This window comes from Phascolarctos cinereus, unplaced genomic scaffold, assembly GCF_003287225.1.
Source record: "Phascolarctos cinereus isolate Bilbo 61053 unplaced genomic scaffold, phaCin_HiC Scaffold_726;HRSCAF=1367, whole genome shotgun sequence".
NCBI lineage: Eukaryota > Metazoa > Chordata > Mammalia > Diprotodontia > Phascolarctidae > Phascolarctos > Phascolarctos cinereus.
In genome coordinates this window covers 3,267,098-3,282,806 of record NW_027556098.1, presented here as the reverse complement: position 1 = coordinate 3,282,806, position 15,709 = coordinate 3,267,098, and the positions used below count along the sequence as shown (strand labels likewise).

The 15,709-nt window shown below is 38.6% G+C and overlaps 1 protein-coding gene across 3 annotated transcripts in view; it reads right to left on the bottom strand.

The window, feature by feature from the left end:
- CTPS2 (CTP synthase 2) overlaps nt 1-15,709 on the bottom strand; it is a 132,435-nt gene continuing 116,726 nt past the window's right edge. For 2 of the 3 annotated variants that reach the window (XM_021007476.2, XM_078146090.1), the window contains exons 18-20: nt 9,311-9,328; nt 4,230-4,330; nt 1-280 (exon numbers count right to left, since the gene is read on the bottom strand). In XM_021007476.2, coding sequence (XP_020863135.1) covers nt 4,261-4,330; nt 9,311-9,328 — 88 coding nt within the window. In that variant the 3' untranslated portion in view covers nt 1-280; nt 4,230-4,260. The remainder of the gene's footprint in view (nt 281-4,229; nt 4,331-9,310; nt 9,329-15,709) is intronic. The other variant, XM_078146091.1, reaches the window with a different exon arrangement.

Sequence of the window (15,709 nt, the reverse complement as noted above, 5' to 3'; positions counted from 1 at the left end):
TGCATGAAGGAGTTTTATTTTCCTTCTGGTAAGGCAATCAGAACCAACAACAGCCTTTGCAAGAAGAGAAAGGAGGAAAACCCATCTTTTTCTTTTTTCTTCCTTTTTTTTTTTAAATCAGTAGTTTGGAATTGGAATTAGATTACTACAGTAGCTTTGAATCTCCAATCTACTTGTAAAAGGGGTGAAAGAGTTTTATTGATTGGAAAGGGAATAGCGAACGATGTCGTGTTGGTTTCATTCCAGCAGTTTCTTCAATTGACTTCAACAGATTTGTAGGCTAAAAAAAAAAGTGAGAGACACATTTATAAGTTTAACAGTTAAGACTGTTAAGGCTATTCAATATTTAATATTTAATTCAGCATTTAATATCTGTCCCTTAATGTCTTTGCAAATGAGAACTTGTGTGAAAACTCCTGTCCTTTTTCTTGGTAGATTACTTCAGTCCTTCCCCTCACTGAAACAAGGATTAGTGACACAAGAATAACTCTTCTTCAGTAGTCAAAAGGTCTCTACTAAGATCTTAAAACTGTACCCCGAAGACACAAATATTGGGGCATTTTTCCATGTTAAAAGGCTAGTGTTCATCCATTTCCATGTCCACCTTAACCCCTACAGGGATATCACAATTATTAGCATCTTGCCTCTGAGCTTGAAGTTAATAAAATTGCTCTGCCTGCTAGACTCTCCAATAAAGTAATTAGAGCCTCAGGGAGAAAAAAAAATAAAACTGCTTTAGTAATCTAGCTGCAACTTGGTTGCAGCTCTTCTCTTCCCCCACTCGCCAAAAAAATACCCAACCATACTTCCACAAAATGTTGTCACCTCCACATATGATGCAAGGGACTCTTATTTTTCCAAAAACTGTATTCTTCTGAAAGGCTCCCTACCCCAGGGACACTGCAGAGGAATAATGACAGAGAAAGAGGAGGGAAAGGCTTAAATGTTCCATTATGACCAGCCAAAAATACTGTGATAGCACCCCTTATTTACTGCCTATAGCAGGAGAAAGAAGAGAAAGCAGACACAAAATGAGACACCTCAAATCTGTTCAAACTTTTCAACACAGCCCAGAAGGAGACATTAGAGGAGAAAAATCCATGACTCTTATTTAATCAGTCAAAAGCTTCAAATACCAATACCAGAAGTCTCCAACGAGCCTTCATTTCACAAACAGGGAAGTCAGACAATGACTAGAGTGACAGGCTGATGTCATAATGTCATAATAAATGTCATAATAAATGTTATAATAAAGCTAAGATAAAAATGGAAACAAAAAAATAAAAAAATAAGACAGATTCCACCATTATCTTGTTAGCAGAAACCACTAGTTTATGAGAAGATTTTTATCAGATGATATCCAATATTTACAGCAATGACGGGGAAAGGGGAAAAAAAACACTACCAAGAAATGGAATATGAACATCTGTTAAGTACCTGTTCAGGGCAGCTAGGTGGCTGAGACAGTGGATAGAAATAGAAGATAGAAGTTTGAATCTGCCTTCAGATACTTACTACCTGTGTGACCCTGGACAGGTCACTTAACCCTGTTTGCCTCAGTTTCTTCATCTATAACAAATGAGCTAGAGAAGGAAATGGCAAACCACTCCAGTATCTTTGCTAAGAAAACCCAAAATGGGATCACAAAGAGTTGGACATGACTAAAAAACTACTGAACAACTAAGTACCTTTCCATAGAATCATACATCTAGAGTTGGAAGGGTTCAGAAGCCATCTAAGTCCAACTGCCAAAAACACACACATAGTAAATATTAGAGGGGAATTTGAACTCTCCTCTGATTCCAAAGCCAATGTTCTGTCCACAGTACCATGCTGCAAGTACCTTTGGCTCCCACAGTTGCAACCAATGCGAGTCACAACTTTGCCATACCTTAGTAGACAGTTAATATGATACTACAGTCAAAAAACAAAAAAAAATTAAAAAAATCCTCACTTGGTCATGGGATCATAATTTTAAAACTGGAATGGAGGGCACCTAGTCCAATCTCTTCATTTAAAAATGAGGAAACTAAAGTGGCCAGCCTGGTTACAGAATCACAGATTCAGAATTGAAAATTACCTCAGAAGTCACTGAGTTCAATCTCTTCATTTTACATTAGGGGAAATGTAAGGTCTTAAGTGGCTAAGTCAAAATTCCAGCCAAGACCCTCTGACTCCAGATCTAACGCTCTTTCCGCTGCACAGTTTCCACAAGCTTTCTAAAATTCAGATCTAGTTTGGTCTTCCAATAAAATACTTATAGTTGTTTTCTAAGTCTGTACTTAAACACTTTCCATTTTGGTTGGTCGGTTGGTGTCCTTCCGACTCGAAAAGAACCAAAATGACCTCATGTCAGGGTCAGCATACAATGTATCTCACTGTGGCTCTGACCAATACAAGCTCAGAAGGCTCTGCCACAGGTCAGGCACAAATAGCCTGTGTGAACATTTGGATGGGAGAGGTCTCTAAATTTACAGAGATTGCTCTTCCATTGGCATAGATATGAAGAACTTAGGGTAACACCCTCATAAGGCATCATATAATTATCTAGTAATCTAAATTAATAGATTCAAGAAACTCTACCATCAATAAAAATCAAATTATTCAAGGGACCACTTGACAGATAGATGACGGACTTAAGACGTAGGATAAAGCTTGCATTTTCAAACCCACATAACGTGGAGATTTGTTTTGCTTGTGTATTTCTTCTTACAAGGGCTTTGTTTTATTTTTTTTTTCAGCAGGGGAAGGGAAAGCAGGCAAGAAAACAAGGAAGCAAGAAAGGTCACTGAGGCATCTGTTTAAAAAATGCAGAGAAAAGAAGGAAGGTGAGAAAAAAATTCAAAGCAGCAAAACAGCTTTGAAAATGACAGGGAGAGAGAGGGAGGGAGAGAGAGGAAGGCAGGAAGGAAGGCAGGCAGGCAGGAAGGAAGGAAGGAAGGAAGGAAGGAAGGAGGCTGTATATACAGTTTCATTACAATTTCATGTACAATCCCCACTTTATTTTGGGCTAGTAACATTCAGAACAAAAATAAACAAATAAAAATGAATCAAGGGATATGACAGAAATATTGGGTTTTTAATGCAAAGTTCTCCCTGGGTACAAAAGACTAAGGAAGAAAAATAATGAAGGCAATCATCAGCAATACCCATCATGTCTCTTCTCCAGACAGTAAAGCTGTAGACAATTCTAAAGAACAAATATTTCAAAGTATTTTCCTTCATCTGTCACTGGAGCAGCAGTTGGTAACAAACATTTATCAAGCACCTACTACGAGCCAGGCATTGTGCTAAGTGCTGAGGATGTGAAAACATTCCCTGTCCTCAAGAAGCAAACATTCTAGTAGCAGAGACAACATGTAAACAACCACCAGCAAACAAAATACATACAGGAGATACAGACAACTACAGAGGGAATGCAGCAATCATAAGAGGGATCAGGGAAAGCTTCTTGTAGAAGGCAGGATTTTTGCTGAGATTTGAAGGAAGCCAGGGAAGCCGGCAGGCAAGAGATAAGGATGGAGAGAATTCTAAGGATGGGAGAGTTGGTGAAAATGAATGGCGCTGGGAGATGCTTTGTTCAAGGGACAGAAAGGAAGCCAGTATCACTGCATCACATAGTACGGGGAGGGCAATAAGGTATAAGAAGACTTGGAAAGGCAGGAAGGGGCTAGGTTATGAAGAGCTTTCAAAGCCAAACAGAGGCTTTTATATTTGATCTTGGAGCCTTGATCTTGGAGCCACTGGATTTTATTGAAAAAAGAGATGACATGGCGAGACCTATATTTTAGGTTGATCACTTGAAGACCTGAGTGGAAGATGAATTGAGAGGAACAAGACCCAAGGCAGGTTGCTAAATAACAGGATTATTGCTATAATGAGGGCCTGTACCAGGACTGTGACAGTGTTATTTGGGGAGGGGGGGAGGCACCTGTATATATAAAAGATGTTGTGAATGAAGAATCAATAGGATTTGGCAATAGCTTGCATATGGAGAGTGAGTTAAAGATGACACCTAGATTTTAAACCTGGGTGACTGGAAGGATGGTGGTACCCACAGCAGCACACTCGCTAGCCCTTGATTTCCCAGCCTGGCAGTTTAAGATACCAGAAGACTGAGAAAGCACAGAGAGACAGTAACCCTAAGCAGAGGTTCACCATGAATTGTACACTGAATTCAAAAGAATGGTGAAATTTAAAGGGGGAATAGACAGAGAATTTCATCTTACCTGCTCAGGTCCCTTCTGTTATGAAGGAGTCTCAGTTGGCTTCCACTTCAGAAATCTTTCTTTCTGGAAGGCTGTCGTCGCTAAGATCACTGTAGCTGTCACTGAACAGAAAGAATAAGTGATCTGAAACCACTGTAATTAAACCCCCAAAGACCTCCACTACTTAATTCCAAAAGCTAACACAACCAGCTACAGATACTTGGTTATGATGGTTTCTCATAATGACCAGCCCACAATGCACAAAGACCTAGTTTTTGCTAAAAGAAAATGAACCCCTTGCTTATGTCTTAAAATGGAAGTCATCAATTTAACATATTTGCACTGTTTTAATTTAAATTTCATATTTTAATCATTTTAAAACCTGGCTTATCATCATGCTTTTAAAGCTATTTCCTTATTCACCTCCCCACCCCATGCCCCACAAATATCTTCTATTATTCACTAAAGCAGTGATTTTTTAAACTTAGAAGTGCTTTCTTTCTTTTTAAAATTAAAAGAATTTCAAGCAACAAGTATTTATTTTATTAATCTTTCCTTCCTGTCCTCCAACCCTGTTTTTTTGAGCAAGACAAAACCAGACAACAAAAAATAGTCCTCCAAACCCCTCAATTTATGGCTTTATAGTCTAGCAAAACAAATTCCCACATTCACACGTTTCCTCAAATGTATGTCTCTTTCTGCATTTTGTTCATTGCCCCTCCATCAGCAGGTGAGAGGTGTGCTTTATCTTCATTCCTATGGACCCTTGGCCTATCATTGTGTCAATCAGAGTTCTAAAGTCTTTCAAAGTTGTATTTCTCAATAATGTTGTTATCACTGTATAAACTGTTCTAGTTCGCACACTTGGCTCTGTACCAGATCACAAAGGTTTTTCCAGTTTCCTCTGAAACTGTCCATTTCATCATTTTTTATGGCTCAGTAATAAGCAATCTGATTATGAACTCTATTCACTTTAGTAATGTGAAAATCCTAAATATCTTTGAAACTTGAGAACGTCATTTGTTCCACGCAGAAGGACAGAGCCCTTGAACTTGCTCATAACCATGATAGAAATGGGTTAGTCTGGAACTGCTAAGTGAGTTCAGGACGTTGAAACAGCAGCAGGAATCAATGATATAATGAGATTTCTTTCAATTCACGGCAATTGCTTACACTTCTACTGTTTCAACCTCCCTCTTTGGCTAAAAAGGACACAGCATATAGTTCAGTGATCTTATGACTGTAGCTACTTAACTAACGAGAGAAGTATAAATGTGGTCTTGTCTGTTTAAAAGAAAAAATCAAAACCCACACACTCTCACAGTCTTGGTTCACTAAGTCCTAGAAACTCAAAGTAAGGTACAGACCACATGCTGATTGTAATTAGCAGGGAAGCTGCTAATACTATTAGCACTGGTAAATACTATGGCTGAGATTAGGATGGAGAAGGGGAGAAGAAGAATCATTTGATATAACTCCGTAGAGATGCCATATTCTGATTTAACATCTCTAGTTTTCTTAAAGATTCAGCTCAAATGCTACTTCCTACTGGAGGCCTTTCCTGCTTTCCTGATAACCCCAGCTGTTGATGCTCTCCTGGCCTCTACTTTGCACATAACTTTGGATTGACATGTTCGTATTGGTTTGTACGTGTTCCTTCCCCACCTCCCCCAACAGAATGCAATCTCCAAGAGGACAGGGAATGTTTTGTTTCTGTCTTTGCCTTTGCATCCCCAGCACTTGGCATAGTCGCTGTACATAATAAACACTCAATAAATGCTTGTTGAACACTGCATGAACAAATGAATGAGATGAACTGACCACCTCTAGTTCTGAACCCCCACAACAGATTCCTTGAAGATATTTGAATAGAGCAAAGACTATTCAGCTCCTGCCACTGGGGGCAGGGGGGGAAAGACATTAAACTTACTTGTAAGGTTCATCAATGGAACAAGTGTTTGTTGAGTTGGAGTTATTGGAAAAGGAAATACTTAAGAATAAATCAAAGTAAATCTAGAAAACTCAATATTTCAAAAAGAAAACTTAACTGTCTTTCCAAACCCACCCTTCTTTTAAACTTCCCTATGCCCATCAAGGGCACCACCCTCCCCTTGATGCAATTTTGAGGGTACAGGTACCCCAAAATACCAAAGTTCAGGGAAGAACTGTCTGGAAAGAATTCAAGGACTCAAGCAGTATTCCAGTCAAGTGGCAAAAAGTTTATTGTAATGCCATATAGCAGGTAGAGCTCTTCTGGCAACTTGCAACCTAATGGGGGCAGAAGTTCGGTGCCAAGTATGCTAATTAGGTGGTAAACATACTGCTTCTGTACCTTGGGCACAGGCATCATTCACTACTGGCATGGCCTGGGAGAGGGGAGCTTCTAAGGGGTGTGTTTTTGGTCTGCTTCATCTGTAACAAGACAGCCTCAGGAGCTGACATCTATAGCTTGACCTCTGGATATCTGGAGAGTACAAGGTAGTCCTGTTCATACAAGGGAAATTCTACAGAGGTCAGCTTGTTCATATAACAGGGAGGGATAGTTTGCCTCACTAGGCCCACTCATGAGTTATTGCCAGTCTTTGGCTGGGGAGAGATATGGTCTTACGGTTGGGGTCTGAGCACAAGTACCCCATCATTCCCATTAACCTAGGTATGAAACCTCAGTATTATCCTTGACTCTTCTAGTTAACCCCATATATGCAATCATTTGCTAAATCGCATGTATCATTTCTATATCCACAATGCTTCTCCACTGCCTCTTCTTCTCCACTTACACAGCTAGTTCAATAACCATATTGTATTCATGCCACATATACTTATATACACACACACATATATATGTGTATGTATATGTATATACATTATACCTCGCCCTCAAGGAGCTTGCATCCTAGTGTAAAGAAGGAAAGATGTCTCACTTTTATGTTTATATCCTAACTTAACTATCCTTAACACTAAGGAAGGTGTGACGCCTGAGAGACTCCATCCAAAAACCTGCAGGAAGAGGAAAGCCACCGTGATCCAGTGATGCTGGCCTCCTTGCTATTCCCCATGCCCAACATTCTATCTAACTCAGTGTGTTTTCACTAGCTGTTCCCCATGCATGGGATGTTCTCCAATGTTATCCACCCCACCCCCCACCCCCGGCTTTCCTAGCTTACATCAAGTCTCAACTAAAATGACACCTTCTCAAAAACGCCTTCTCACGTCCTCTGTATTTTTAGTGCCTTCCCTCTGAGATTGTCCCGACTATAGCTTGCTTACACATGTTTGTATGTTATCTTCTTCGTTAGTGTCTATCTCCTCCTAGGGAAGGTCTTTCTTTTTGTCTACAGCAATCACAACAGTGCCTGACACCACAATTGGTGTTTAATAAATGCTAATTAAATAACTAATCCATTTATCTTCTGGACATCTTTAATCATTAAGAAAATTTTCCTTTTATCAATTTTAAATCTTTTTTTTGTTTATTTTGTTTTTTGTAACTTTCACTTGTTTATCTGGGGATAAGGAGAATAAATTTAATCCTTCTATGTGACAATCCAGCAAATACTTCGAGTCAATTATTTGCTTTTCCCAAGTCTACTGTCATTTGTGTAAATGTCATATCACCCTTACTAGACTGTAAGCTACCTGAAGGCAGGGACCATATTGTTTTCCATCTTGTTAGGAAAAGCACAATGCCTTTTAGCAACAACAGAAACAGCAGTGTCATAATGATGCCTCATATTTATATGTGCTTTAAGCAAAACACTTTATATACATTATTTCAGGTGATCTTTACAACAGCCATTTAGAGTAAGGATTACAGTTATTATTGTTCCCATTTTACAGATAAGGAAATTGAGACTCAGGAGGTTAAGAAATTTATCCATGGTCATACAGCTATGGTTTGAAGTAGAACTGGAACCCAAGTCTTCAGGAGTGCAAACTCAGCACTCTGTATGTTAAGCCAAAATATAACATCAGTAGGTGCTTAATGAGTGTTTGCTGAGTTTAATCCCTGAGGAGATCAGAACCAACCAGTTATTTCATTAGTGTATGCCAAGGGCACTCCTAGGTGAGGAAGCTTTCTTTATCAACAACGGTCAGCACCCTCTCAGCAACTAACAGTCTTAGAGAGGCATCTGAGGCATTGAGAAGGTAAGGAACATCCTAGAGTACCAAAGATAAGACTTGAACCCAGTCCTTCCTAACTGGGAACCTGTGTCTCAACGTCCTTTATGTTGAATTCTAAACATTCCAGGTGATGGAAACATCATTCCCACATGACAAACACAATTCCTAGCATTCTGCTAAAAAGACCCTGCCAGGAAGAGATTTTTGTACCTGGCTCAGTAACAGGAGAGAAATTTCCACCAGGGAGCAAAGTAATACAGACCATAATACAGACCACCAGCTAGGAGAAAAGATTCAGGGGCTAAATATCCCAAATGGAATAGGTCTTTGGTGTATATGCTTCCCTTAAAAGGTAAAAAGCATGGCTACCTGTCAACTCAGTACTTAACCCAGAGCAGATATCTCCCATACATGCACATGCTTTGGGAAAAAAAGCAGAATGACCACAGAAAAGATATGGCGTTCCTTGCTCCATTTCTTCTCTGAAGGCAAAGTCTAAGCCACCTGTAGCAGCACAAAGGGATACGCAGAGCTTGTGGGATATTTGCAACATTGATTTAAGTTAGGCAATTCTACAAATGGAATGTAGGGTTAGTTTATGACTATCAAATTTGGCTATTAAAATCCTAAGGGTTGTACAATGGAGGCAAAATGGCAGAACAATATGGTAAAATATTTATCTTTACCAAGAGGACAGGAAATGGCATAAGGCTAGAGAATTACAATAGTACCATTTTGCACAACATTTTTGTGCTGTGTGATGGTGGTAATTAGACCAATACCCAGTGGTTAACTTAAGAAAGGGTTGGTCTTGGGCTTATACACAGGTAAAGAAAGCATTCATTAGAATTCCCAGGATGCACCAACCCTCCTGCTACCACACAGCATATCAAGGCATTGTTAATGTGAATAAGCACGTTTACAGCTTGCTACCATGCACAAAAAAGTTTTCTCCAAAGAATTACTATTGCTGTACTTACTTCTTTCTGAATGTGCCCCTGGAAGCCATAAAATATAAAAGCAAGGAAATAACAGCTTAGTATGCTCTAAAAGTTTTGCACTTAATCGAAAAATGCAGAATATAGTCAAGGGCAATTATTAAATGTAAAACATTCAATGTTATGATTTATTCCCTTCCAATGCTAGTAATCATGTGCAAACAATGCAAAGAAATCTGGTTTGGGAGGAGGAAAATACTTGAACCTACATTTATACAATAAAGCTCCTTTCTTTCTAAATATACTATTAGTGTTAGTTATTTAACATTATAAATCAAAAGCTGTGCATGTCTACTTAATTTGCATCAAGTTATCGGAACTATCTGTGACTTCTTAGCATGAGGAATTCCCAGATGAAGAAATGCCCTTTACCAGTGCAGGTCAGCATTGTTTCTGTAATTTACAATCTTGTCTTGCTGTTCATCCTTCATTCTCCAAGAGGACCAATAACATCACAAGGGGGATGGTTAGACCTTTCATGTAAATTGGACTTACGTGAGGCAGAGCTGTGCAAAGTCAGCAGCCTCACTCTCTCCTCCAGAGTCATCAAAGGCAAGATATAAGCCAAGACAGCTGACGATGGCCTGAGTAGTGGTGGAGGGAGTACAATCTTTGACAGCTGCCTAGAGTACTTGGGAGTAAAGCCCATGTACGCTGCCAGCATGTGTCATAGATAAGAGGTGAACACAGGCCCTTGATACTGGCTTCTATTATTTTTTTTTTGAAGCAATTGAGGTTAAGTGACTTACCCGGGTTTGAACTTCGGTCCTCCTGACTCCAGAGCTGGTGCTCTAACTAAGTCTAATAAAATCACTTATGCAAATTTTTTAAAGACCTATTACCAGCGAGGTATTTAATCAACATATCAATTTCCATTCCAATTTTGCTATAAATATAACAATTCAAACAATGAAACAATCATTCCCTAAGTCAAACCACAACAAACCTTAAAGGTGGCCCAGGAACAAGTAGTATAATAATAATCCCTTGGGAGTTATGAACAATGAATTTCACAGAAGGAAAACACCTCCAGACTTGACAGTGTTAGGGAGTGCTGAATAATGCAGACAGACTAAAAGCTTTTGCCATTAACATCACACACTTACTCTCTCCTCCTGGCCTTCTGGTCTTGGAAGGGCACAGGAGAACCATGCATCAATATTTTCTAGGCTTCATCTAGTCCCGAGCTAAAATGGGCACGATTCTGACTATGGGAATGAAGGGGGATACTTATCTGTGCAGACATCAGGCAATCCAGGGCAGGCAGAGCTGCCATCCCAGAACATTTTTTTCCGCTCAACCAATCTCTAGATAGGCATATCCCAATTCTGTTCTCAAGTATAGCACTCTAAGAGGTGCTCAGTTGCTCTTTGACAATGTGCCAAGGTGTGGCCAAAATAAAACTACCATTTCAATGAAAATTCCCATCAGTATTCTAAGTCGTTGATGAAAAGGGAAGAAAAACTGCTAGGACTGATGCTCTCCAATTTCATTATTGGTCCCTATCATGAACAGATTTAATAATAGATTTAATAATACATTATGGTGCATGGCATCATACTCAACCATTAATGAGCTCAAGGGATGTGCTGTAGTGGTTTTCAAATGAATACAAAAGCTGATGGAAAAAAAAAACAGCTCTCAGAAGGGGCACAGAAGCATTCTCTAAGCAGCAGTACTGGGTTAAATGTGAAGAGGGTTACATCCAGAAAATATGAAGATTGTACATACTCATTGGGATCCTTCAATTAGATTTAGGATAATAGATTTAGGACTCAAAAGGACTTTAGAGATAATTAAGTCCAACCCCTGGCCCTCCTCCCCCCATTTTACTGATGTTGGAACCCAAAGCATATAGAAAAATTAAGTGACTTGCCCAGAATCACAAAGCCAATACGTGTTTGAAGCAAGATTTGAACTCAAGTCTTCTCAACTCCAAGTCCACCGCCCTATACACTGACACTATGTTGCCTCTCTTCCTGTGCTGTCTTTAGACTCATAGCTGGAAGGGACATCAGAGATCATCTAATCCAATCACATTATTTTACAGATGAGTAAACTGAGGCCCAGAGAGTTGAATTCACCCAAAGGTCCCACAGGTACTAAGTGGCAAAGCCAGGATTCTAATCAGAGTCCTCTGAGTCTAAATCCAGTGATCTTTCAAGTTGCCTCCCCAAAGAAATGTATTTTATTTTTCTCTCTCTCCCTCTCTCTCTTTTTTTTTTATAAGATTTTGAGTTCCAAATTTTTTTCTCCTCTCCCTCCCTTCCCTCTTCCCCAAGACAGCAAGCAATCTACTATAGGCCATACATATACATCACATTAAACAGAAATATATTTTCTTCAGTAAACACTTAACATAATTTAACTTTAATTGTGTCGGTTAATACTTTTGCAGATGACAATCTTATTTCTACGCTAATGTATCTAGGAGCATCTTAAAAAGAGGTTAATTGTTTTGGAACTAGGTCCTCTATTCTGATGAATAGGACATTCCAGAGAACAGTTCCACCTACATCTTACTTAGTTTCCAGTTTTGCCTGCCTACAGGCTTCTAAACAAACAAATACTAAATGAGAAGCTATTTCAAAAGAAACTAGGAACAGCCATATTATATGATGAGCAAATGTGAATGACTTAACTATCCTCAGCAAAATAATGATCCAAGACAATTCCAAAGAACTTATGATGAAAAATGCTATCCACCCCAGAGAAAGAACTGATGGAGTCTGAATGCAGATCAAAGCATACTTTTTTTAACCTTATTTTTCTTGCTTTTTTTTTATTTTGGTCTGTGTTTTCTTTCAAAACATGATTAATGTGGAAATGTGTTTTGCATGACTGCACATGCATAATCGGTATCAAACTGCTTGCCTTCTCAAGGGGGGGAAGGGAAAGAATTTGGAACTCAAAATGTTTTTTTTAAGTTAAAATGCTTATTACACGTAACTAGAAAAAGATTTTTAAAATTTTCACTTGGAAAAAAAAAAAGAAGATAAGTAGAGCTAATGGCCCAGTCATGTAGCAATAAAGGAAGTAGAACGTTTTTTTAAAGGGCACATGGGAATTACTTGTTCTTTCTAAGCTAGGAAACACCAAACAAATAATTTAGAAGGGCGAATAAAAGGCCCTCAACACCAGACACATTAGAAATTAGAAGCTGCGGTATAGGACAAAGAGTGATAGAGTGAGGTTTTGAAGCCCTGAGTCACTTGTTAGAATATGTAACGGAAGCAAGAAATGGGAGGCTTGACTTGAAAAATAAGAATCTTCTTTACTGGACTTCTGTACCTTAAAAAAAAAAGGCTTTCTCCTTTAGATCGAGCAACTTATAGAATTCTTATAGAAGTGGGAAAACTGAAATTATAAGGCAAACCCAGAGACATACTGGTTTGGGAATAAAGGGATGCTCATCTGAGCACATGGTAACAAATGCTAGGTGGAGACACAGGATCAAGAGATCAACATAGATTATAAAATCTGCAGCTAGAATACCAATCAAATAAATATCTCTTAGTAGTTCTATATTATATTGAGAAGAAAAAAATGCTTCCCAAGTAGAGCTGATCTAGAAAAGGCTAGCTGAAGACCAAAATTTTCTCCTCCTAGTGGAAAAGGCTGCTATCTAAATCACTGCATAGTTGACTCTACTTTACCTCTCACATAATGGCTATTAATAATAATAATGATAATAATAACTAGCACTTACACAGCACTTTAAGTTGTACAAAGCACTTTCCAAATATGATTTCATTTTTATCCTCACAACAACCATGGGGAGGTAGGTGCTATTATTATTCCTATTTTACAGAAGAGAAAACTGAGGAAAGGAGAGAACAAGTGACTTGACCAGGGGTCTGTAGGTATCTGAGACAAGGACTTGAATTCAGGTCTTCCTGTGCCAGGCCCAACTGCCTAAGAAACAGAATCTTCAGAAATCATAGAATCACTCTCCCAACATACACCCAAATTTGTAAACAATCCAGAACCTGGCTAGATTATCAGGACATTCATTGCCTTACATATTTGCTTCCTCAATACTCTCAACTCTCAGATGGCTCTGTCCTTCTCAGTGATTCAGGAACCTCCTCTAACAACAGTGATCAAAATCTATCCATGCTTTTAGATTCTGTGTGATTCCCATGCATGCTCTCACAAATGTTTGCCACAGGAGGTCCACCTAACATGCTGGAAGCATCCTTGCTTCTCTCTAGATCCAGAAGATAACAATGGAACTCTCTGGCTGCCCACCTGTCAATCCTTCCTCTTACCACATGACTATCCCATCTTCCCTTTCTGTCAAACAATTTGTCAATGACACTCTCTGCTCCTGTTCTATGGAGTTCTAAAGTCCAGAGCAATTTGTCTTAGCCTTATCACACCCACCATGTGCCTCTCTATTGCCCTCTGTGCCCTTTAGTTCTTAGGAGGCAATAATGTTCCAGGCCTCATTAGGCAGGGCCTCTTTGAGAACGAAGGATAAACAACAACAACCAGCAAAATTATTTTATTAGAAAAATGGTAATCCAAGAAAATTCCAAATATGATGCAAGACAGCTCCAGAGAACTCGAGGGGAAAAATGCTATTCACATCCAGAGAAAGAACCGATACAGTCTGAACGCACATCAAAGCACACTATTTTCACTTCGTAAGTTTTTTTCATGGTTTTTGTCTTTTGGCCTCTTTCTTCTTTCACATGAGTAATATGGAAATGTTTTATATGATTGCACATATATGACCTATATCAAATTACTTACCATCTTAGGGAGGGGAGTAGAGGGGAAGGGAGAAAATTTGGAACTCAAAATTTTTAAATAAATGTTAAAATTTGTCTTTATGTGCAATGATAAAAAACTACACAAATCATTACATAATAAAAATATAAAACAAAATTTAAAAAAGAAAAGAAAAATGGGCTTTGTTTCTATAGGAAACTTGGAATTTGTAAGAGAGATCTGCAGTCTCCTAAAAACAATACAGTTCCCTCTCCTGCTGCTATTCAATTGTAGGTCCAGCTTATTGTCCAGCTTACTGTCTGCCCTACATATATACTGCTGGATGAGCTCCCTAGGGTTTCCATCCAAATACATGTTGAAATGCATGACTTTGCTCATCCACTTGTCTTTACTATGTGGGTGCACAGGCCAAACTCTTTTGAGTGAGTATAGATCTCTGTCAGGAGGTTTTTGTAGTGTCTTGGGGCTTAATTTTTTTAGCACGATGTTATTTTCAAATAGGAACATCTGGAAGATCTCACCATCCACAGGGAATCCTTCCTCAACCTATATTCTGCACTAAATCACCTCCCTGCCTGTGCAGATTATCTCTGGACAACACATCTTCCTCAAATGATGTTTATTATAAGAGTCACTGAACAGGGTTATTTCTGATTTATCTTTCAAGGAGTTGTGAATAATGCATGCATGGGAGTCACCTTGTTGTACAAGATCCTGTTAAGTTCTATCAACAAAAAGCAGTATGGAGCCTTATATTCAAGACATCTTTTTATTTAAACGGAAGATGGTAAAGATGTGGTCCACTGCTGAATATTTTTTAGGAAAACCTGCTTGCTCCTTACTGCTTGCCTCATTAAGTATAGTTAACATAACTCTCTCTCTCTCTCTCTCTCTCTCTCTCTCTCTCTCTCTCTCTCTCTCTCTCTCTCTCTCTCTCTCTATATATATATATATATATATATATATATACACACACATATATATATATATACACACATATATATATACACACACACACATATATATAAAAAACTCAACATAATTGCCCCTCATGTACATAATTATATATATGTATGCATATGTGTGTGTGTGTGTGTATACAAAAAACTCAACATAATTACCCTTCATTCTTCTTTGTAAAGATTTTACAGAAAAGTTTATATTCCAACCCAGTGTTTTATTTGGCAGTAATCTTTTCTGCTTGGAAAGTAAGTCAGATGTTTGCTGACTAAGGTGCTTACCAGGCTCTTTCTGGTCTCCTTAGTGTGGAAATTAATTTATAACAGTTTAACTTTTGGATGAAATCATTACAGGCAGTATCAGTCATTTCTGTTGTCCATCTCCCATTTTTCAAAATGCCTTCCCAGAAAATGAATGACTTGGTGCCTGGATCACTCCTTCCCTCCTGGTTTGTTCCTTTTGTTTGAGTTTTCAGGGAAGAATGGGAATTACCTCTGCCCATGACTCTTAAGAATGACATCATCAAACCATCATACAAAAATTTTCAATAATCTATTTCCATCTGCCATGTTCAGTGAGACATTCTGTCCTCTTCATCATTAAAAAAGAATATGAGGAAATGCAAATGTGGTGATGTAGTGAAGTTGTTTGCAATTGTATGAACTAGTCACTGTATGAATAACT